Source organism: Mixophyes fleayi, chromosome 3 (genome assembly GCF_038048845.1).
Source record: "Mixophyes fleayi isolate aMixFle1 chromosome 3, aMixFle1.hap1, whole genome shotgun sequence".
NCBI lineage: Eukaryota > Metazoa > Chordata > Amphibia > Anura > Limnodynastidae > Mixophyes > Mixophyes fleayi.
This window is the reverse complement of record NC_134404.1, coordinates 347715561-347740697: the sequence shown is the minus strand read 5'-3', so window position 1 is coordinate 347740697 and position 25137 is coordinate 347715561. Positions and strand designations below refer to the sequence as shown.

The 25137-nt window shown below is 50.1% G+C and overlaps 2 protein-coding genes across 2 annotated transcripts in view; one reads left to right on the top strand and one right to left on the bottom strand.

The window, feature by feature from the left end:
- Positions 1 to 191: 191 nt before the first annotated feature.
- XPO5 (exportin 5) lies at positions 192 to 21278 on the bottom strand. The gene is made up of 32 exons (XM_075204495.1): positions 21099 to 21278; positions 18524 to 18645; positions 17088 to 17160; positions 16753 to 16890; positions 16407 to 16589; positions 16236 to 16262; positions 15473 to 15658; positions 15138 to 15214; positions 14648 to 14750; positions 14486 to 14569; positions 14283 to 14408; positions 14063 to 14153; positions 13144 to 13272; positions 12924 to 13039; positions 12503 to 12658; positions 11868 to 11903; positions 11595 to 11684; positions 9296 to 9492; positions 9060 to 9159; positions 8795 to 8976; positions 8606 to 8706; positions 7823 to 7919; positions 7617 to 7749; positions 7248 to 7349; positions 6816 to 6841; positions 6420 to 6514; positions 6242 to 6334; positions 5999 to 6081; positions 3385 to 3492; positions 2161 to 2298; positions 1702 to 1863; positions 192 to 1237 (listed from the first exon to the last, which is right to left on the bottom strand). Exons 1-32 carry the CDS (start codon positions 21198 to 21200, stop codon positions 1094 to 1096), a joined length of 3600 nt encoding a protein of 1199 aa, XP_075060596.1. The 5' UTR covers positions 21201 to 21278; the 3' UTR covers positions 192 to 1093.
- Positions 21279 to 21349: 71 nt separating this feature from the next.
- POLH (DNA polymerase eta) overlaps positions 21350 to 25137 on the top strand; it is a 33802-nt gene continuing 30014 nt past the window's right edge. The window contains exons 1-2 of the mRNA XM_075204494.1: positions 21350 to 21431; positions 23553 to 23698. Of these exons, the coding sequence (XP_075060595.1) occupies positions 21429 to 21431; positions 23553 to 23698 (149 nt within the window). The 5' untranslated portion in view covers positions 21350 to 21428. The remainder of the gene's footprint in view (positions 21432 to 23552; positions 23699 to 25137) is intronic.

The following is a 25137-nucleotide window of genomic DNA, read 5'->3' as shown; positions in this document are numbered from 1 at the left end:
GGCGTTTACAGACACTAGCCTATGAGTAGTGGCAAGTAGCCACTATTTGGGATATAGAGTATTCTGCCTCTGAGTTGGAAGAGGAAAGATTCTCCAATTGCCACTGGCGCCGTTTCTCAGGACGGGCTCAGAAAACGTTGCGTGATGTCTGTTACGCTCATGACCCACACACAAGAAATGTAAGTATTACATAAAGAAACCAATCATTTTATCAATCATTTTATGGACATCCTAACACAGAGCATTTGGGTGGTCTCTATCAATTAATAATATTTAGCTTAAAAAGTGGGACTTTTACAAACAACCGGAAAACCCAAAAAATAAATACTGAGCCCCAGGCAAGTAACAGTTATCTGCTCACTGGAGCCTTTACAACAAATAAGATAATAGGCAGATATATTATTTTAAACAGCTCCAGTCGGAGGGTCTACCATCCGCAACCTCCGTCCCCATCATTGGTAACAGATCATAGGACGAGTTTAGCAGCAGCAGAATCCTGGTTTTTCAGCTTCAAAAATATTAAAAAAAGGAAAACAAATGAGGTTAATTAGGTTGATCACTGATTCTCTTTTCCGGTTGTAAAATTCTAATTCCCCAGGTTCTTTGTACGGCCATAGGTGGCAACGTTGTGTCCTACCCAAATAATCGTACGATACGTCATTACTCTTCCGGTCAGGTTTCAGCAACCAGCGGCTGGTCCTTCATGCAGCGCCGGTCTGGAAAGAATCTGAGTGCAGAAAGCTACATTTAAAATAACGCAATAGTGACATCATATGCCGCAACGCATATGGCATCGGCAGTTCTACCACAGAGCTCAGCAGTTATTGACCTTTTCGTTCCCAAGAGAGACGATACTCAGTACCCATACTTTATAATGGCAGCACCAGCTGGTGTGGAATGTCTTAATAGTGAATTCATGTTTGACCCCCATAGGGGGAGAAGAGACTGAAGCTGTAGGAGGGTCAGAGACCAGCTTGCTCTCCTTTGTAGTGATGCCATATCCACCAGACAAAGCTACAACTTGAGGCAAGAGGTCACACAAGCCCCCTCATCGCTTCCTCGAATGGGTGTCCTCCAGCAACAGGGCTGAAGATCATGGCTGAAACAAAGATGGTAGAGCCTCGTCACAGCTGGCCAGGATAGGGTCATGAACTGGCATCGGTTTAGGCTTCTTCTGGAACAAAGAGGGCAGGTTCCGGATGTGAACTTCTTTCCGAAACTGCTCTCCTAGAGGTTTCTACAAGGAGAAGAGGAGAAAAGTCACCATTAAACATAGCACAAGAACAACCTGGAAGGAGATGTGTTCTTTTCATGTAAACCGTAAAGTCCACTAAATCCTAAAGAGGACCTAGTTCCAGCAGGCTCTGGGTACTAAGTGTGCCCAACTGGACAGAGCTCTGTCTCTTCCACAAGGTCAGTGGTCATCAGTACGTAGCAGTGAGATAGCAGAAATGCCACCCAGCACTAAACAACCCTCCTCAGTCACCTCATGGAGCAGCAATCGCGATGAATTGAGTTATACATCATATGATACAATGTTATATACATGTGTATTTTTCATATTATGTAGATAATGTTATACTCCGTCTCTGTGAAAATACAGTATTCAGCGTCTAGTATCTCATACATCACATTGGAATTGAAGGGGAATAATATATAAATATATATTGTGTGTGTCCCCCTTCCCCAGATCCCGCTCACCCCAATGCAGCCGGAGATGAGCCGTCTGAACTTATCCTTCCTACGTTTCTCTGTCCGTTTCTCCACCAGGTAGAGAAGTTGTGTGTCAAATGTCTCCAAGCACTCGAGCTGGATCTCAGGCACTCTTTCCATCACCGCCCGAACCTCTGGGTACCGTGGACGCTTTGGAGAAGATGACATTATTAATACGAAATAATGGTTCTCTTGATGAAGACCAAGAACACCCCCTATCTACTCTTATTGCTCAGTAATGCTGTGCAAGTATTATCCCCATGATCTTGTTTACCACAGGGGTCGCTGTTACATTGGAGTCTGTGGTGGATGTTATTTAACAAACACAATGGCAAACCTGCTACTCCTACTAAACACTAAAATATACAAAGGGGCAATTTCTACGAAATGTCTACAGAAAAATACAAATCTACAGAATATAATAAATGGAGTCGCTTTGATTCTTACTAGAGCTTCATAGATTTGGAAAGCCAGGTTAACCAGGAAACTATTACAGCCTTCATGTTGACCGTGTATTTGCAGCCCACCAAGAACATTGGTGAAAAAACACACAGCAGCTTCCGAGCGCAGGGAATCAGAGATCACCTGAAGAATGAGAGTCACAAAGTCATGTCCAAACCAGTGTATGGGGAAGTGAAAGCATACAACAAAAATTGGGGAAAGCGCCACTGCGAAGCATAGAATACAGTGACAGCATCGTGGCGCAGACAACAGGGGGGCAGGGCGGCAGCGTGGCGCCAACAGGGGGACAGGACGGCAGCGTGGCGCAGTCAACAGGGGGACAGGACGGCAGCGTGGCGCAGTCAACAGGGGGACAGGACGGCAGCGTGGCGCAGTCAACAGGGGGACAGGACGGCAGCGTGGCGCAGTCAACAGGGGGACAGGACGGCAGCGTGGCGCCGTCAACAGGGGGACAGGACGGCAGCGTGGCGCCGTCAACAGGGGGACAGGACGGCAGCGTGGCGCCGTCAACAGGGGGACAGGACGGCAGCGTGGCGCCGTCAACAGGGGGACAGGACGGCAGCGTGGCGCCGTCAACAGGGGGACAGGACGGCAGCGTGGCGCCGTCAACAGGGGGACAGGACGGCAGCGTGGCGCAGTCAACAGGGGGACAGGACGGCAGCGTGGCGCAGTCAACAGGGGGACAGGACGGCAGCGTGGCGCAGTCAACAGGGGGACAGGACGGCAGCGTGGCGCAGTCAACAGGGGGACAGGACGGCAGCGTGGCGCCGTCAACAGGGGGACAGGACGGCAGCGTGGCGCAGTCAACAGGGGGACAGGACGGCAGCGTGGCGCAGTCAACAGGGGGACAGGACGGCAGCGTGGCGCAGTCAACAGGGGGACAGGACGGCAGCGTGGCGCCGACAACAGGGGGACAGGACGGCAGCGTGGCGCCGACAACAGGGGGACAGGACGGCAGCGTGGCGCCGACAACAGGGGGACAGGACGGCAGCGTGGCGCCGACAACAGGGGGACAGGACGGCAGCGTGGCCCAGTCAACAGGGGGACAGGACGGCAGCGTGGCCCAGTCAACAGGGGGACAGGACGGCAGCGTGGCCCAGTCAACAGGGGGACAGGACGGCAGCGTGGCCCAGTCAACAGGGGGACAGGACGGCAGCGTGGCGCAAAACAGTGTATAAGAGTTCTCACAGTGGACTAGACATACAGTACCTGTTTCAGCAGGGGCCAGCATAGCTGGGAGGCCGCTTTGAGACAGGCAGGCGTGTCCATCCAGGTCAGCGGGCTGTAGGAACTGGTCAGCAATGCAGTGGACACCTCCTTAAACAGAACACATGCTGTGAATAATATTTTCCACACTATAAATGTCCCTTCCTGGGAATCACACAAAGGATGTCACCGCTAGTATGGTCTTTCTAATTCTCTTCTGTCTACAATAACGGAATTATCGCAGCCCATTGTTATGTCAGATATCAATGCTGGTAATAGGGCTGGAAGATGACCGCTGTTAGCCTGTGTGCAACACTAACAGGCCACTCTGCACGAGGCAGAAGAGTAACTCTCACAGTCATCTGGCTGCTCCCACCGAGGGGCAGATCGGGTCACCTGGAGCCACCGTTACTCTGCACTTCCACAGCTCGTCGTCCGCCTCCCTCTTCTAACATGGCCCAGCTCCTTGAGGTTTCCTCCCACCTCATTTACTTTATTCTTCCATCACAGTCTACTGTTTAATCAATAAAATGTCCCTTTCCAGCTCCTCACCCAATGGCTCTATTCACGTGTCCCTCTCTTATATTCTTATTATTGGCCGTACTTCATTCTAGCAACCCATCTCCACCAACCCGCCAATACTACAATCATCCTCCTGTCTCCTAAATCTGGCCTCCCCTACCTGCCAATATATCCAACAATGCTCTAAACCTAGATCACCGACTCTGAAACTGGCTCTCCAGGTGCCCCCGATCTTTGGTGGTTACACTACACTCACTATGGGATCCAATCATTATCTATTTTATGGTCTCACAATTACAGCATGAAAGGTTAATGTAAATCCAATGACAAATACAGAGGAGGGAAGGAATCCTGATATTTGCCTCTTAGCAATAAAAAAACCCTATATTTTATCATTCATATTGGACAGGGAACATGATTACTCATCTATTCTTCATCTGTCTCATACTGCCCCTCTTATACAACCATCCCAACCATCCTAAAGTCTGCTCAGTGTCTGACGCACTATAAATGGGGATAAGAGAATTAGCAGATATCTACCCATACGGTACCAATGGTAATTGTGAAAAAGAACCAGATGTCTAACAGAAGCGGTGACAGTTACACATCATTACAGATGCAGCTTCCTGAGCGGTATCAATATCAATCACTCGAATCTTGAAACATTTGAGCAGAAGATCCTAATAAAATATCCTCTGCTTGTGTCTGGTTACTGAGTATTTCTTAGTGCCCATCTGTAAAGTGCAGAACCAGGACAGGAAATGGTTTGTGTCTCCTGGAGGAGTCGGCTGTCTCTGTTCTTTATGCTGCACAGCATTTACTATACGCTCCCTGGTCTTCGTTACAAGACAGATGTCAGGGGAGGTTGGGGCACATTCACACGTTACAGGAATTTTGGAATTGGAGCATATGCTTTTTGAAATACTCTTTAGAGCTATTGCTTCTTTTTCTTTGAAATTATAATTGGGGCACTTAGGTGGACGTGTGCACCACAATATTAGGCAATGGAATAAACAAATTAACCAATCCCTCGGCCTACAGAAATCTGTATATATACATAAACGATGCCCTAGTAGATCTGAATTAATTATCGGCCTCATGGCTAAAAACCCCTCTTACGATTTAACTCAGCAACAGTCTCCACTACAGAAAACCCACAATTCTCCGTTTCCTCAAAAATGATTCTTTATAACCGCTGTTCTTTGCCATTCTCGTAATCTTAGTTATTGTGTTTTGTTGATCACTTCACTAATTAACCTTCTCCCACCTATGCAGAAATGTAACATTTGTAAGACATCCACGCGTCCCCATCTGATCCACATCTTAGTGTATCTACTTCTCCCACCACACGCTCATATCTGCTCTTTACACAAATAGACTAACTAGAGTGAACAGTGTACCAGCCGGCTACAGGAAATCGTGCTCTGCTGCGGATGTTTCTGAATTAGAGTTAAAGTTATTTTACATCACAAAGAGTATGTCTTCTCTCTACCACCAAGGGGCATATTCAATTGTCGGCGGGATCGCCGAAAATCCCGCTGCGGAAAAACTAATACATGCAATACGGTAATTTGCAATATGTTTTTCCGCGAACAATTACCGTAATATCGTAATCGTGCGCGGACCGCGGGATTTTCGGCAATCCCGCAGACAATTGAATATGCCCCAAAATGTCTCCTTAGTAACTCCAACTCCGATGTGATCTTCTGACCGGATGGATACTACACTATCTATTAGTTTTCATTATCTATATTTTGCACTCTTCGAGCCAGTGCTTCCAATACTAAAATGCCAATTCCTGCAAAGCATCATATCCCACTTGGACCACTGTAGTCATCTACCAACCGTTCAACCCAGATCAAACCAAGCGCGACAGAGTTTGACCTTTGTTGTCCATAGTCTGTTAATCATTGCTGGAATCCTCTGACAGTAACTACACTGACGTGTTCCTGACGGGATACAAACCAAAATTCTGGCTCTTTCTATCAAAACACTTATTATTGCACCCATCTATCGCTCCTGTGTGGTCTCTTCATACCTCCCCAAGCATCCTCTTACATCCATCTTTCCATACAGCACCCAGAACTTCACTCACCTCATTTGACATCAGAAACTTCCCAAGTTCCGTTAACTCCAGGGAGCCGACTGATGTTGCTTCCAAGACCATCATCTCTTCATCTGGAGGAGGGAACTCAAATTGGTGATGGTACACACCCCATGCAGGGCACAAGTAAAAGACAGTGGTAGGAGCAGACGCCGTGACCGCCACGCCCACACAGGAAGGGACAGACACGTAGCACAAGAGAGGAAAAATAAACACAATAGCCGCTGATCTTACCCTCTGCATCGTTCCGAGTCGCGCTACGTACTCCATCCACTGCTGCATTCAATGCGCTGTGGTCTGCGCTCTTCTTGGCTACACAGCAAACAACTACAGAGATACAGAAGAGCTGAGGATGCCGAAAGGAGATGGAAATACAATGCAGACGATGAAAGGAAAGAAGCAGAGAACTCACCCATTAAATCCACCATCTCTCTGGTCAGCAGCCGCACTAGTTCCAGCTCCAGTATCTCTGTAGACTCTGTGTTCAGCTCTGTGCACTCTTCCCCACTGTGAATGCACATTATCAATATATCAAAGCCCCGGATATCTCCATCATGACAGACGTCACCCCATAATATTAATATCAAACCCCCTCCGACCACTGTTGTAAACAAAGTTATTAAATCCTCCAGAAGCCTAATCAGTTGGGGCAGAAGACCACCTTCCATTCATATCTATTGATCAAACACATCCTCAGATCACCTCTCCCCAGACCCAAGTCTGAAGACCCTCAGACCCTGCATGAACTAGGGCTCAGTGAGGCTGCAGTTTAGACCCATCATACGGTCAGGTACCGTCAAGAACTCACCTCGCCAGCCATTTATGTGACAGTCTCTGGAAGTAAAAGAGAACAACATTAGGATGAAAGAGACAATGAGTCACCCGCAGCTCACTCCATGTAGGACAATAAACGTCCGCCGTGATTAGAACTCTATACATTGCAGCAGACACTGAAAGGCATTTATGAGAGTGGAATAAAGTATTAATGTGCTGCCGTCCTACGGCCTGTAGGTGGCGCTATCGCTCAGGAAGTACATGACCGAAATGTAACTTTTCAGAAACAATGTCCAGGGATGCCAGGGTACAGGTGAACAATCACTTAATGTTCCCGACCAATCGTACTGCGTATTCGTATGGGTAAATATTTCTGGGGAAAAGTGGGTTAAGAGTTGGGGGCGTATATACCAGTATGACCTTGGGGTAATACCGAGAAGCTCAGTCTGGAGCTGCAGTACATTACCTGATGCAGGAAATTCAGGAGAGGTCCCATGATCGGACACAAGAGGTTACTATACTTCTCAGGAGGACAGGAGAGGACGAACGGCTTCACAAATAATCGTAAGTGAATACGTTAAGGAAATAAAATAACAGCTCAACCCTCCTAGTCCAGCTGTCTTGCTTACGGTCTGATTTCTCTTCCTTTAATGCATCCCTCTCTGACCTGTCCAAGCCATCTCCAGCAGCCCCCCACCTACACAACTTCCTCGGCTCACTGAATACGGTGATCCTTACTATAACCCCCCACCTCCATGCACACTTACCCAGGCAGATAATAACCCCCCCAGACACTGGCACTAAACCCTCCACAGGCTCTGAAAAGGATATGTAACATGGGCTTCAGGCGGAAGTCCGGCACGTTGTTGAGGTTGCAGAAGGCAGAGTTAACCAGGAGGATCTCTAAGTTTGGAATGGAATACAAATCCTGCAGCAACGACGGTCCAATGTGTCCCAGGATCTGATAGCTGGAGAGGGGACACGTTATATATAGAAATACACACAAGTGACAGTTAGAAGTTGAAGGTGCAGACTACTCACCAGCTCTCAGAGATGGAGCAGAAGAAGGCCTGCATCCTTTCCTGCGCACTCTTATATACAGGGATATCGTACGCGTCCAGCAGCGGCTGAGTCATCCCTGCAAGTTCAATTCAAGGTCAATGGAGAGGACACAATCATCATTCCCCCTATAATCTGATTTGGAAACCAACGCTGGTCACAATTGGACCAAGCAACAGGATCACTTTCCAACCTGGCCACAGTTGTGGATGTCCAATCGGATAATTCCATTCGTTACATTGTCTGCGCAGCCCAAACACATGGAGGTCTGAGGTGGGGTCGGATGAGCACCACACACACAGGCCAACAGCAGACATCATCCAAGGACACCTACAGGTATTGTACTCATTCACCAGTAGTGTAGCCCACGGCCAGCATACACTATATGCCCAGGGGCAACCTCATTTTTGATTCCAGAAACAGGAAAGTAAATATATATGGGGCAGTAAGGGTAAAAGAAGGCAAAGCAGCAACGTGGGATGAAGGATCAGGGTATACATCAACAATGGTGGCAGGTGGCGGACCCCTCTAGCTCATGTACATGAGGAGAGATGTGATGGGCCAGGACTGGGATCTATAAACTGGGGAGGATCAGGAGAAGTGAATGACTGGGGTGTATATCAGAGTGGGTGAAGGGGGTAAGAATTGGGGGGAGTATCAGGCTGCTAAGAAGAAGCCAATAGGAGAGAAGCACATCAGGGCCCGGAGACTTGTAAAACCCCAGTTAATTTTCCATCCACCATTGTCACACGCCCCATCTCTTACCCAAGATGCATTTCTTCTCCCCCTCAAGCATGTCCAAAGACTTTGCATAGAAATCTCCCATCTTCTGCACGATCTCTGGTGAGTAAAGATTGTTGTACGTCCTACAGAGAAAACAGGATGGCCGAGTTCAGCAATAAGAGAACGGGACTGATCAGGGAGAAGTTTAGGACGTTGTCTGCAAACACTCACCTCACCAGGGAGAAGAGGGTGTCCAGCAGCTTCAGCACCACCTCGCTGCACGGATTACGGTAGATGGGGGCCCCAGCAGGAGTGTAACCAACAACAAACCCTCCAGACTTCGCCTCGTCTGGGTCACTGGGCCAGCGTGCTCGTCTCAGCACTCTCTCCACCGCTTGCAAGCAGAAACAGAGCTGTGCGATATATATTACCGGTATCATTACCAGCTCTGTCACCGAGACACAGAGTTATCAAAACGAAGAAACGCAAAACTCACCTGGGAGCGCCTCATCTGACACAGATCCTCCTCATCCTGCGCACCTCTCAGGATCTCCCTTCCGACATAGGAAATGAGTTCATCGGGAGTGGAGACCGCTCTGTGAATGGGGCGCAGTTATCAACAAAACTACACTCTTTATATCATTTCTATTAATGTCACAGGAAACAAAATAAATCTTTTTATTACAACGATTGTCACGGAGACCAGGGGATAGATCTACACAGCCCTCTTACCTCTGCATCTCTTTTGACACCCAGATCGACACAACAGGACTCAGCAGTTGTCCCAGGAATGTTCGCTGCTTCTCAAAGTCCTTGAAGTGGTTGCTGATTAGTACTTGTGCTTCCAGTATTGCACATTTCTCCAAGTGGACCAGTCGCTGGTCCTGGAGTAAGAGCATACCGCGTGTGCACAGGAGATCCAAATGTGGCTGAAAGAGGCAACAACCGGTTACAGACCACCTCATACATTAACCAATTCAATCTTATTAAATATCAGGACATAACACCCAGTCCTCACCGAGCCCTAACATTTCATACATCTAATCTAGTAAGTATTAACCCAAATTGTACATTTAATGCAAAATAAACCACACAATATGAAGCAGCCACATGTCGTATAGTAACTGCACTGTTCAGTCGCTTGGAGAACAACCTATAACAGCAATAAGTTGAATTAATCGTTTTCTGAACAAGTTTATCAGCTGCTTACATCGGACTGGAAGAATTGTGGCCCATTCTTCCATTTCACTAACGTCTGAGGGAATCATTGTATTATCCATAGGTCTATTAAGGTCCCCTCCACAGCATCTCAATGGAGTTGAGGTCAGGACTCTGACTTGGTTGTTCAAAAGCCTCAACTGGTTTATTTTTCAGCTATTTAGTTATAGGTTTGTTTGTAGGATCATTATCCTGTTGCATGATCCAATTTCGGACAAGCTTCAGTTGTCCTCACATTTTCCTGTACACTACTCCAGGACAAAGAGAAACGTTCATGGTGCACTAAATGACTGGGTCAACCAGGTCATAAGACTGCAAAAATAAATAAATCAGCCCACAACCCTCTACTACCATGCCTGACTGTTTATATGAGGTGCTATGCGGCGTTTGGTCTTAATACACAGTGCTATGCTTGGTGAAAACAAAACAACTCCAAAACTCTTATCCATTCTCTAATCATCTCCCATTTTGACTATTGCAACCTCCTGCTATCTGGCATTCTTGACACCAATATATCCACACTTCAATCCATCCTAAATGCTGCTGCAAGACTGATCTTCCTCTCTCACTGCTCCCCATCTGCAGCACCAATTGACAAATTCGTACACTGGTTCCATGTGTCCTCCATAATCAAATTCAAATTACTCGCCTACAAAGCCCTCAACACCACCCCTGCATACATCTCAAATCTCATATCAAAATACTCTCACTCCCGCCCTCTTAGATCTGACCTGCGCCTTGTCTCGTCTCTGGTAACCACCTCTCACTCCCGCCTACAAGACTTCTCCCGTGCTGCTCCCCACTTATGGAATTCCCTACCACACCCGATCAGACTTTCCTACAGCCTTCAAATCTTTAGATGCTCTTTGAAAACCCATCTCTTTTCTAGAGGTGACCTTATCCCAGATAACACTATTCACACTAATGCATCCTTACAACTATCCCAATCTCCACTCTGAGCCACACTTGCTCCTCTTCTTTGAGCTGTGCCCTCTTCCCCTTAGAATGTAAGCTCTCTAATGAGCAGGGTCCTCCAGAGCCTTTGTTTTCATGTCTCCATTAATTTTGTCTGCCTTGTATGTCCCTGTTTTAGGTATGTCCCTGTTTTATATATGCCGTTTTCCCTACTGTATGGCACTGTGGCGCCTTACAAACCTATGATAATAATAACTCCACTTTGGTCTCGTTGTTCCAGAACTCTCGGGTTTCATTCAGACAGAAGTTTACAGACCTAAACCATTCTGCAATTTTTATTAATTTATTTGTTTGGACAAGGCTTTCTCCTGGCTATCCTTCCATAAAAGTAACACGTGTTGAGTATTTTTCTGATGGCCAAGAACTTCTAGTTACCTTGCTGACAGAAGCCTGTAGACAACTGAACGTAGCTTTGGGTGGATATCCTGGAACGCCAATTCTCGGGAATATAACCTCTCACTGTAGAACGACAGACTCTACATGTTTGGAAATGGTGTTATAGCCCTCGAGCAGCAACAATGACTCCTCCGAGAGGACTCCTTGGCCCGGTGATAACGCAGAGCTGGATGCTCCAGACCGAGCGGTCTGCATAGTCGGTTATACAGTCGGGGGCACATAACGATTTGTAGTCCCTGGATCAAATTACTTTCTTCATTCAGATGGAAGCAGTGAGGGTGCACTTACTATTTCACACATGGCTTCTTCATATTGGTTTATATTTTGTTCCATAAATAATCTCTCTCTATCATCCTGGTTGTATCCCTGACCCACACAAGACATGTTGGTTGGAGCCGTAAACTAATCTGCATCGGTCGCTACATAATCTCTAATTACTCACCATAACCAACTCGGGAAAGTCTCGGCAAATCCTGATAAGGGAGGAGCAGGCGTGACGGCGAACACCCCTCAAGGCGCGTGTCCGTGGCCCCTGGGGACACCAGCAAGACAAGAGCCGTTACAAAGACAAACCCCAAATCACAGTCCCTTTAATTGCGAATGTGACGGGAAGAATAAAAAGGCAGAATTCACACCCAGAGTGACACAAGCACCAGAATACAAACAGGGAGAACGCACGTCATGGAGCTGCCCAGACCACACCCAGGACTGTTACCTGATTATCCAGCTCTAAGGTCACTGCTGAGAACAGCTGCAAATAAAAGGAGAGAGAGAACGAATTACCTGATTTATGTTTAGAAAGGAAGCGCAGCACTTATTAAATTCAATTCTATAATTGATCAGATTATTTTCAACTTATTGTTAAGCACTTTACCCTCAAAAATGCTCCAAGCCTAGAACAGAGACATGAACACAGTACATTTTCTTCTGTGACCATTAGACAACACCAAGGTTTTTTTTAAGGAGATTTAAGGCCGACAGCCGAGACCTGTCCCGCCCCGCGGGGCTCGACAGCCGAGACCTGCCCCGCCCGGCTCGACAGCCGAGACCTGTCCCGCCCCCCGCCCCTCGACAGCCGAGACCTGCCCCGCCCCGCGGGGCTCAACAGCGGAGAAAGGAGGATACTCTTCTGTTACTGATACAATCAGTGCACAGGACAGCACAATACAGTCTGTAAGTATAAAACCTCTCACCACTTAGGAGTCTGCATCATCTCAGGGCTGCAGAGAAACAGTTACTCTGTCTTTATTAACAAACGGCAGCATAGAAGTCAGTGACCCATCTTCTAACCAGAAGTTATAAAGGAAGAACATAAAATACACACAGTAAGTCCTAATCACCAGGACTCACCTTGCTCAGCACCACAGGCATAAACCCATTCATGTAGCGCACAAAGGGGATGAGAGCGGACAGGTTGGTCAGGACGCAGGACAGGAGGACGGGGTCCTTAGTCTCATAGTTCAGCACACGCTGGAGAAGTTCAACACCCTGTGAGACTGGCAGCTCCTGTATGAGACACACCGGAACATGTAACACGCATCAACCATCTTACCAGCAAATTAGAGTTTCATTCAGATAAAATACATGGACCCAGCATGTTTATCCAGCACAAACTTACACAAAATATAATCACACCTCATGTAAGAACAGTCAATGACTAATATCCGCTTCTAATGTGGCCACATTTATATCACATGATGCAAACAAAATGGCAGCTTACGCTCTTGTAAGTTTTATTCCCCAGCATGGGGTAAATACCCTCAATACTCACCTCCTTGGGAAGTAGTTTGAGGATATGGTTGGTCACACACTCGCAGAAAAAAGTCATGGCCTCCCACTGTATGAATGACGGAGACAGAACGCGGCACATCCCATCGCCAGGCGTAACTAGAAGTACACAGATATTCACTGTATTCAGTACTCTTACAGGCAACACATAAATCCACCACTGATTTATACCAGGACAAGGGCTCATCGTGCTTAGAACGTACTATTCTGGGGTCCAGGGTCTAGTGGGGCAGAAAGTTGGAATTGAAGCCAATCAGCAGCCAAACGAAAGCTGGTCTGAGGGTCTAGACGGCAGGTTTCCCTCATCACGTCTCCCATCATTGCTTTATAATCTAAGACAGAAAACAAATAATGAAACCAATTCAATCTAACAAGTCTAGTCATTAAAACATACCCACGCCCCCCCAGAGAATCATCTTTTATCCCTCCACAGCTGGCCTAAGAGCCTCACCCAGTAACCGCCCCCAGCCGACCTGACGAGTCTATTGAGCTATGTCCATCCTCTACACCCAACCCCAGAAAACGGCCCTGACGAGAGCCTTCGATTTATCTCTAGCCCGACCCAATGCGGCCCGTGAGCAGAGGTCTATCCCCTCCCCACGCCGACAACGAGCGGAGGTCTATCCCCGCCCCACGCAGACAGCGAGCGGAGGTCTATCCCCGCCCCACGCCGACAGCGAGGTCTATCCCCGCCCCACGCCGACAACGAGCGGAGGTCTATCCCCGCCCCACGCAGACAGCGAGCGGAGGTCTATCCCCGCCCCACGCAGACAGCGAGCGGAGGTCTATCCCCGCCCCACGCCGACCGCGAGTCTATCCCCGCCCCACGCCGACCGCGAGCAGATGGTCTATCCCCTCCCCACGCCGACCGAGAGCGGAGGTCTATCCCCGCCCCACGCCGGCCGAGAGCGGAGGTCTATCCCCGCCCCACGCCGGCCGAGAGCGGAGGTCTATCCCCGCCCCACGCCGACCGAGAGCGGAGGTCTATCCCCGCCCCACGCCGACCGAGAGCGGAGGTCTATCCTGATCTGAGAATCCATCTTGATAAATACAGGTTTATAGAGTTTAGAACTAACATGCACTAATCCCAGCAATGATACAACATATACAGATTTTACTCACAGCTGAAAAAGTTATTGAAATCCTCATCGCTGTCAAAGTCGAGGCGGGAATATTCACAGCTAGGACTGTCATTCCTCGAGGGGAAGCCCATCTGAAGAAAATAATACAGGTTGTAGCTGGTTTATAACAGAACATTGACTTACTGGAGATGGGACTACAGCCCGACATAAGACAAGATGAAAGAATTGACCAAATATTTCTGTAATGCAGAAAATCTCACCTTCCAAACGTTAGTCATAGAAACTCTCATGAATTCTGGGACTATGGCCTTGAGAGCAGGGTCCTTCGACAGTACCTCGTGTCTGAAGAGAGACCCCCACGTCATTATGGTAGAAGATCTGAGAAACTAAGAGGTCAGAGGTATTAGAAGAGTTTCGCCGATCGCGTCTAGACATCAGATGCAGAGAGATCACCGGGACTCACCAGACTGGGGTGCACAGTAAAATTGAGCAATGAGTTTAAGTATTTGCTGAAGGTCACTGGAATCTCTACTTGGATGTCAGGAAGCTGGGGGCAGAAAATAGAAGATTAGGAGACACGCGGCCTGGTCAATAACCGGACCAGAAAACGGAACGTAATTCTTACCACAGACAGAGCGCACAGCTGGCTGCTGAGCGCGCACAGGACCTGGCACAGCCTTTTCAGGAACACATAGCGCTTCTCGTGTAACCCCTCCCCGTGCGCCTTCCTGAAGGGTAAACGGTATAAAACATGTCCTGATTTAGTGGGTCAATCAGAGAAGGAGCAACAAGTGCTGACAGCTGGGAAATCTAGACAAGTGTGACGGAGATAACCATATTTGTCCCCCACGGCTGGTCCAAGCGATCAGAGGGACTACACATTGTTGCGTGAGTGACACATTACAAAATGACCAATTGATCACGGTTAGAAAAGGCTCTGCCTTGCAATCGTAGCAAAGCATTATGGGTTAATCAAGTACTGACGAGAGTGCAATGATGGTGTAAGTGCGGCCAATACTGGGAGGAGAGCGATAGAATGGAGACTGGACATTAAGATCAGCGTGTGGGCGACAGATAAGGAGACGCACGGACGCCGGCGTGGACGTAATACTCACTGCGCAGCAGTCATGATATAGTGCATGGGATTGTCTCCGAACAAGATGAGCAGAGGAGTCCGGTCCTCCAGCTTTCCCTGTACACACAACAAGTCCAAGGTTTAATTCTCAAGACACAATATCAGTCTTTATTTTTAACCCACTAAATCCTACTGGTGTGATGACACTAGAAACAGTGACTGGAAACTGGGAAGCGAGATCCCCTCCTGAAAACTACCAAAATAGAACCACTTACAACTCGCGCCCCAGACACTGCCACAAGCGTTCCACACTCTATCCTATGTCTATTAAAGCTAATCCCCATATTGCTTTAGGACTCTTTCTTATGGACCCACCTTCCTGCTGACTGCGATGAGCAGAGCTTCCGCAGCTTCCACCTGCATCTCTTCCTCACCGAGCAGCAGACAAAGCATCTGCAGCAATTTGCAGTCCTGAGCGGTGATGTGAGTGACCGAGACCCAGTCAATGTATCCCGCCAACGTGTTCAGAGCCGCCAATGCCACGCGGCACCTTTCCTGGCACTGACAAGAAGCAGGGAACAAATGAGAGAGCGGCCAGACAGATGGGGGACTGGCCAGGCAGACAGATGGGGGGACGGGGGGCAGGGGGAGAGGCCAGACAAACAGAGGGGGGAGAGGCCAGACAGACAGAGGGGGGACAGGGGGAGAGGCCAGACAGATAGAAGGGGGGCGGGAGGGGGCGAGGCCAGAAAGACAGATGGGGGGACGGGAGGGGGCGAGGCCAGAAAGACAGATGGGGGGACGGGAGGGGGCGAGGCCAGAAAGACAGATGGGGGGACGGGGGCGAGGCCAGACAGACAGAGGGGGGACAGGGGGAGAGGCCAGACAGACAGAGGGGGGACAGGCCAGACAAACAGAGGGGGGGCAGGGGAGAGGCCAGCAGACAGAGGGGGGACGATGCCAGACAAACAGAGGGGGGGCAGGGGAGAGGCCAGCAGACAGAGGGGGGACGATGCCAGACAAACAGAGGGGGGGGGGAAAGGGGACGAGGCCAGACAGACAGGGGGGGGGGGGCAGGGGGGGTATCCGCAAGAAGTTTTTGAAATGAACAGATTCCTCTCTTCTATCAGCCACTCACCTGGTCTTTCTGAGCGAGGTCATTTTTCTACAATGAATACAAAAACAGAACATGAGTCTCACCCAAAGCCAATAAGCCTGGTCATGTACACTGGTGAGATCAGGGTAACCTTTATGCAATTTACTATTAAACAGCCTCTATGTGGGTTCTAGCACTAAGGGGGGCACATACCAGCTGCTGGTACTGATGAACGCTGTCCCCCAGGATGCTCAGCATGAAGGTGAAGAGCTTGTCCATGTTCTGGGTCATGGTGGTCTGTATGTCCCTCCGCCGCTGAGTGGGGAGAGTCTGGAAAGTGACCACGTCCTCCGCTAGCCGCAGCAGAATGAACATTACCAGCTCCGTCTGCACCTCCTACATATGAGGATTGATAATAATAATAAGGTACAAATATAAAACCCCCACGAAATGAGATCTAACACATCTTGTCTAGACATGAAGACTTGGGTGATGGGGCCCCAGCGATACCCCCGAGCATAAGAGAATCCTATATCAGACAACAGGCTTAGCTTCATACCCCATTCTTGGTGAGAGACTCCAGCTCATTCAACATGTCCGGCCAATGCTGAGGCCATTCTCGTTTTATCATCTCCACCACAATTCTCGCAAGAACATCCTTAATGTGTCCTTCTTCCTCCAGGATCGGACGAATGCCCTAAGGTGGGAGAGAGCGAATATACAAACACAGGTCAATTCCACTTCTACCCAGCCCCGGCCGACCCAGCGGCCGCGCCCCCACTGATCCCCGGCGGCCACGCCCCTACCCAGCGCCCCCGCGCCCCTACCCTGCCCCGGCCTACCTAGTTATCCTGGGTTATATGTAGAATTTCAGACATGTTTGATGAAACTTACGCTGGCGATGAGACTCATCACGCTGTCCTTTAGGCACACCTTCTCCCCTCGTTCCATGTTATTCCACCGAAACCTGCACAGAAGGCAGAGATCAGCGGACAGAGCAATGACATAGAACGTCTCCTGGAATACACCAGCCGTCAGTTATGTACAGGATAAGAACTAGGATTTATACAGTGAATATCACATTCTGCAGGTTAATATCTGTGTATTACACCCTGCACCTCTATGGTGGCTGCAAGCAGATAACATTCTGTCCATATTATCACAGCGATGTGGATAGCGGAGATTCTATGTAGCTTTATTATCAAATAACCAAACATTAAAAAGCCGAATAACATCTTGAGGAATTTGAGTTAAATGTGCAAAATACATATATAGATATTTTTACATACATTATATATACATATATATATTATGAAATCTGGCCAGCACTGTATCACAGTCAAGATCTGCACTTTCATGGTGTCAGGTCTGTTATGTGGCAAAGGGACGGGTACAGGAAGTGATCCACATACAACCGGCACCTGTAGATGAAGAATCTGCAGCAAAAAGGTATTAGGTAGGATACATTGCACGCAGAGTATCTAACCAATAACAATGTGGAGAGGATTTATATTTACAAAAAAGGGATTTTTTTGTACTTCACATTCAATTATTTTCTCCAAGGCTATAGAACAAATACATTGGGGTATGTTTAACACCAAGGAGGCAGAACACTAGAAAACTGACTCTTCTTTCCCGTATTACCACCCAGACTCTACTGCCCTGTCACCCCCTCCCCCCACCGCTGCCCTGTCACCCCCACCGCTGCCCTGTCACCCCCTCCCCACACAGCTGCTGTCACCCCCACCGCTGCCCTGTCACCCCCTCCCCCCACCGCTGCCCTGTCACCCCCACCGCTGAAGTCAGCAGTCCATGAAGGAGAGCATGGAAACCACAGATCATGTACAACTCTCTACATCCTGAGACGTCTGCAATGCTAAACCACTCATGTGCAGCGCAAGCTACCATGCCAGGTGCGAGTATCCTCGAGAGCAGACCCTCTAATAATGCTGCACACATTTACACTGCAACCAAAATACAGAGGAGCTTACCCCGCACACACCGGATGTGCCAGACCCCCAGGGCCACCCCGGATGTGCCAGACCCCCAGGGCCACCCCGGATGTGCCAGACCCCCAGGGCCACCCCGGATGTGCCAGACCGCCAGGGCCACCCCGGATGTGCCAGACCCCCAGGGCCACCCCGGATGTGCCAGACCCCCAGGGCCACCCCGGATGTGCCAGACCCCCAGGGTCACCCCAGCACACCACGGACGTACCAGCCGTTCAGGAGTACCATGAAGGTGCCAGCACCCCAGGGACCCAGCAGCCCTCCAAAGAAGCGACACAACAAAGAAGACCCTTCCCAAACCAAATAAGGCCTTTTTCTTACTTGACAACATGCTCCAGAACCTGCAGGCCAAAGTGTCTGATGACAGGAGGCTGTGTCTTCTCCGCCAGCTGCAATCCACACGGTACACAGACCGGACACTTCTCCTTGAAGTCCTCACAGAACTGCAAAAAATGCAGATATAATAGACAACTTTGACAACCCCCAGGCACTTCAAACAAGACACCGTCCCACATACACTGCACATCTCCTAACTGTATCCCAATAATACAGCACCTTGTGCCCACTGCCCCCACATACTGCCACCCCATATACCACCACATACTACCGCCCCATATACCCCCTGTCCCCACATACTGCCACCCCATATAACCCCACACACTGCCGCGCCATACCCCCTCATACTGCTGCCCCATATACCCCCTGCCCCTACATACTACCACCCTGCACCCCCTGCCCCTACATACTACCACCCTGCACCCCCTGCCCCTACATACTACCACCCTGCACCCCCTGCCCCTACATACTACCACCCTGCACCCCCTGCCCCTACATACTACCACCCTGCACCCCCTGCCCCTACATACTACCACCCTGCTCTTACATACTACCACCCCGCACCCCCTGCCCCCACATACTACCACCCTGCCCCTACATACTACCACCCTGCACCCCCTGCCCCTACATACTACCACCCTGCATCCCCTGCCCCTACATACTACCACCCTGCACCCCCTGCCCCTACATACTACCACCCTGCTCTTACATACTACCACCCCGCACCCCCTGCCCCCACATACTACCACCCTGCCCCCACATACTACCACCCTGCACCCCCTGCCCCCACATACTACCACCCTGCACCCCCTGCCCCTACATACTACCACCCTGCACCCCCTGCCCCTACATACTACCACCCTGCACCCCCTGCCCCTACATACTACCACCCTGCTCTTACATACTACCACCCCGCACCCCCTGCCCCCACATACTACCACCCTGCCCCCACATACTACCACCCTGCACCCCCTGCCCCCACATACTACCACCCTGCACCCCCTGCCCCTACATACTACCACCCTGCACCCCCTGCCCCTACATACTACCACCCTGCACCCCCTGCCCCTACATACTACCACCCTGCACCCCCTGCCCCTACATACTACCACCCTGCATCCCCTGCCCCTACATACTACCACCCTGCACCCCCTGCCCCTACATACTACCACCCTGCTCTTACATACTACCACCCCGCACCCCCTGCCCCCACATACTACCACCCTGCCCCCACATACTACCACCCCGCACCCCCTGCCCCCACATACTACCACCCTGCCCCTACATACTACCACCCTGCTCCTACACACTACCACCCCGCACCCCCTGCCCCTACATACTACCACCCCGCACCCCCTGCCCCTACATACTACCACCCTGCACCCCCTGCCCCTACATACTACCACCCTGCACCCCCTGCCCCTACATACTACCACCCTGCACCCCCTGCCCCCACATACTACCACCCTGCCCCCACATACTACCACCCTGCTCCTACACACTACCACCCTGCACCCCCTGCCCCTACATACTACCACCCCGCACCCCCTGCCCCTACATACTACCACCCTGCACCCCCTGCCCCTACATACTACCACCCTGCACCCCCTGCCCCTACATACTACCACCCTGCACCCCCTGCCCCTACATACTACCACCCTGCACCCCCTGCCCCTACATACTACCACCCTGCACCCCCTGCCCCTACATACTACCACCCTGCACCCCCTGCCCCTACATACTACCACCCTGCTCTTACATACTACCACCCCGCACCCCCTGCCCCCACATACTACCACCCTGCCCCTACATACTACCACCCTGCACCCCCTGCCCCTACATACTACCACCCTGCATCCCCTGCCCCTACATACTACCACCCTGCACCCCCTGCCCCTACATACTACCACCCTGCTCTTACATACTACCACCCCGCACCCCCTGCCCCCACATACTACCACCCTGCCCCCACATACTACCACCCTGCACCCCCTGCCCCCACATACTACCACCCTGCACCCCCTGCCCCTACATACTACCACCCTGCACCCCCTGCCCCTACATACTACCACCCTGCACCCCCTGCCCCTACATACTACCACCCTGCTCTTACATACTACCACCCCGCACCCCCTGCCCCCACATACTACCACCCTGCCCCCACATACTACCACCCTGCACCCCCTGCCCCCACATACTACCACCCTGCCCCTACATACTACCACCCTGCACCCCCTGCCCCTACATACTACCACCCTGCACCCCCTGCCCCTACATACTACCACCCTGCACCCCCTGCCCCTACATACTACCACCCTGCACCCCCTGCCCCTACATACTACCACCCTGCATCCCCTGCCCCTACATACTACCACCCTGCACCCCCTGCCCCTACATACTACCACCCTGCTCTTACATACTACCACCCCGCACCCCCTGCCCCCACATACTACCACCCTGCCCCTACATACTACCACCCTGCCCCCACATACTACCACCTGCCCCCACATACTACCACCCTGCACCCCCTGCCCCCACTGGTGCCCCGGGGTCCCCTCACCCTCAGCGCCTCCAGCCTGAGCTCCTGGGGTGATCCCGGCTCCATGATGACGGTCACCGCCTGTACCAGCTGCTCGCACAGCACCGTCACCTGCGCCGCCATCTTCCCGGAGATTTCACTGGGACAGAACCGGGAGAAGAGCGAGGACACCAGGCCAACCACGCATGCGCAAAGTCCAGAGCATGGGATACACCGAGCATGCGCGTTGACAGCCACGCAGACCCCCCCCGCACATGCGCACTGACGAGCTGCGGCCGCAACTCTCTGCGCGTGCGCCGCTCTCGGCCGTGACGTCACGTTGTGTCAGCTGTGTGGCGGGAAGCTGGACAGATGGTAAGAAGACCCCTGAGACCTGGACTGTCCCCCCATGATATAGCCTTCCCCCCATTGTCTGACTGCACCCCCATGATATAGCCTTCCCCCCATTGTCTGACTGCACCCCCATGATATAGCCTTCCCCCCATTGTCTATCCCCCCCATTATCTGTGTCCTCACTGACTGCACCCCCATGATATAGCCTTCCCCCCATTATTTGTCCTCACTGACTGTCCCCCCTCAACATCTGTCCTCACTGACTGCACCTCTTATTCTCTATCCTCCCCATCACCTAGACCCACAGACTACTTCCCTGTCCCCACTTTCTCCTCACTGTAGTCCAAACCCACCCAGTCCTCACGTGCCACCAACAGGCCATGTTTTCAGGATTTCTGTCTGTAGAAATAGGTGGGATAATTACTGACCCAGGAAAATAGATGAACTTACATTGCATGATTAAAGAAATCCTGAAAACATGAGCTGCTGGTACCTCTTGAGTACTGAGCGGAGGCACCTCTGTTGTACAGCATCTACTACAAACATGCACCCTTTATTTTGAATTATATTATCTGTTTGTTAGAACTAACATGTTCAATACTTCAGCTGTGCTGTGACGTGTTCAGCCCCCTGTAGGCGGGTGCTGGATCCTGTGTGGGCCCCCTGTAGGCGGGGACTGGGCCCCCTGTAGGCGGGTGCTGGATCCACTGCCCCCTGTAGGCGGGGACTGGGCCCCCTGTAGGCGGGTGCTGGATCCTGTGTGGGCCCCCTGTAGGCGGGTGCTGGATCCTGTGTGGGCCCCCTGTAGGCGGGGACTGGGCCCCCTGTAGGCGGGTGCTGGATCCTGTGTGGGCCCCCTGTAGGCGGGGACTGGGCCCCCTGTAGGCGGGTGCTGGATCCTGTGTGGGCCCCCTGTAGGCGGGGACTGGTCCCACTCCCTGTAGGCTTTCCCTGATCCCACTCTAGGTACTGGGTCTTTGTCTTGTTGAGATTGCCATTCTCCTACATTGATTAAACACTACAATATACCCTGGTTAGATGGAGCGCTCTCCAGGGAGTGGTATAATGATGATAATGCCCTGATGTCTTCTCCATGCACATCTGGGAAGAATATCACATTACGCGTAATGTAAGTAGTTTTTTGTGTGATAAACATCCCCTTCATCAGGATGATGTCTCTGGGTGGGGTGTACATGACTCCCGTGCATGGAGCGGCAGCCACGGACTACCTTCTGCCATCCTCCACATCGGCCTGCTATAGTCTGACTTCAGTCATTGCAATTTACTGCCTGAACCTTGGATACCTCTTGTTAAGTTAACAGTAAGAAAAGTAATTATATTGCCTTACTCCAGTGGATGGATTCTGCTGGCTGGAAGCAGGATGACCAGAGATTAGTTCCCGATGAAGCTGACTGGGACGTGATCCAAGAAGCTGTTCAGACAGTGGCTGCTGGAGAGCTGTTTCCAATATAGCAGGAGACCAGTTAGGAGGCTTTCAAGGGGTTTAAACTGTAACGCGTCCAATTGTCCAGAGCCAGGTCGGTACACGGTATAGCAATGTCAGTAAGTGAAGTTCCAATGGACTAAACAGTAGCTGGTCCAAAATCAAGGTCCAAACACAGAAGTAAGTATCAGATACCGAGGCTGGATAGTAACACAATTACCTAGCAATACCTGCAAGACAGAGGGCCTCTTTTATAGTACCTGTAGGCGCTTCTTGATGACCTCAGCGGGAAACTTTCAGAATGAATGGAAGGTTCTGCACATGCTCAGAACCGCTGTTAATTGTTGGTAAATGATGCAGGAAGCCGGACGTGACTTCCCACGGAGCAGAGCATGGGCAAGACATGCGAAGGCTGAAGACTTGTAGCGGTGGGAAAGCCGTAGGTAGAGGTTTGCCCTAAGACAAGGAGCGGTCTGTCCGGACCGGGAACGGACGTGTCGCTGCTGTAGTTCCCAACGGCGGGGACACATCTTCTCTGAGCAAATATCTGTAACTGATCAGAGGAAACGGATGGGCCTCCAAGAGCTCTGTCTAGGACCCAGGAGACTAGTAGTATCTGATTAATATTACAATGCGGCTCTATGCTCCTCTCATTAGTGTCCACATTTATCCTGATTCCTGTTCTCCTGATCCCTTAGGACAACACTCTGTCTTCCTCTCGGGAGCGCGTGGTTGCTCTGGTGGATATGGATTGCTTCTATGTGCAAGTGGAGCAGAGGCTGAAGCCAGAGCTGAAGAACAAGCCAGTAGCTGTGGTGCAGTACAAAACCTGGAAAGGAGGCGGGTAAGAGGAACCCGGCACTTGCAGAGACAGTGGGATTATGTTCTAGGGGGTCATTCTATAAAAGCGCTGTGGAATCTGCTGGCGCTATATAAATAAATGTTGATGATGATAAAAAGTGGAAAAATTAAAGCTAATTAGCATCAGGTTTTATCAAAATTATTTAAAGGTTAAAGATCTGTCATTTGTGAAAGGTTTTTTTTTTTTTTTTCATTTTTCTCAAGTTGTTAAATTAGACCTTATTCTCTACAAGTGTTAATACTGGGCCCGGTTACTGACAAAAACAATTGGGTTGTTCCTGTGTATTGTGTAATGGGTGTTACATAGTTCAGACATTATAGTGTCTCCTGACACATTGAGGATCACACCTTTGTACAGGGCACAGAATTGCAATGTTCTCTGGTTGTTAGTTGGGTTTATGAAAGTTCTGTCTCTCCCTGGTTGCTGGGGTTGGTTAGAGCTTTGCCGTCCTGGTTGCAGGATAGAAAACAGAGTTATAGTAAATGTAGTACATTCACAGGAGGGAAAGGTTACCAGTGGAGAACCCCAAGGATCTGTACTTGGAACAGTGTTTTTTAATATCTTTATTGGAGACATTGCAAATAGTATTGAAGGGAAAGTATGTCTTACTGCAGATGTCACAAAGATATGCAACAGGGTAGTCACCAGGAGGGGTAAAACAAATGATTTATGATCTAGGTAGACTAGAGGAATGGTCCAGAGAGTGGCAACTACAGTTTAATGCCAAAAATGCTAAATCATGCACTTGGGTCTCAAACACTCAAAGGTTAATTAAATATAGTAATTAATGGCACTATAATGGAAACTACTGAGGAGGAAAGAGATCTAGGAGTCACTATTTCAGGTGACTTAAAGACAGGTAAGTAATGTAACAAAGCAATGAGGAAGGTAAGTCAGATGCTTGGTTGTATAGGGAGAGGAATCAGTAGCAGATGAAAGAAGTAATAATACCACTGTATAGGTCATTGGTACGGCCTCATCTAGAATACTGTGTTCAGTTCTGGAAGCCGTATCTCCAGAGGGATATAAATACATTACAGACTGTACAAAGAATGGTGCATGGCCTACAGCACACAACTTACCTGGAAAGGCTAATAGATCTTAATATGTATAGTAAGGAGCAGAGAAGGGAAAGAGGGGACATGAGAGAAACTTTCAAATATATCCAGGGTTATAACAAGGTGCAGGAGGGAAACATTCTACAAAGGAAGAGAAGTATTAGAACACGAGGACATGTACTGACACTGGGGGGAAGAGAAGTATTAGAACACGAGGACATGTACTGACACTGGGGGGAAGAGAAGTATTAGAACAGGAGGACATGTACTGACACTGGGGGGAAGAGAAGTATTAGAACACGAGGACATGTACTGACACTGGGGGGAAGAGAAGTATTAGAACAGGAGGACATGTACTGACAC

Excerpts from the sequence above, each read along its gene's own strand:
- XPO5 (XM_075204495.1), bottom strand. The coding sequence starts at position 21,200 with ATGGCGGCGCAGGTGACGGTGCTGTGCGAGCAGCTGGTACAGGCGGTG. Across the intron at positions 18,646-21,098 it reads TCAGGCTGGAGGCGCTGAGG|TTCTGTGAGGACTTCAAGGA; the intron begins GTGAGGGGACCC and ends CATTTTTTGCAG. Across the intron at positions 9,160-9,295 it reads GTGTCAAAAGAGATGCAGAG|AGCGGTCTCCACTCCCGATG; the intron begins GTAAGAGGGCTG and ends CCCCATTCACAG.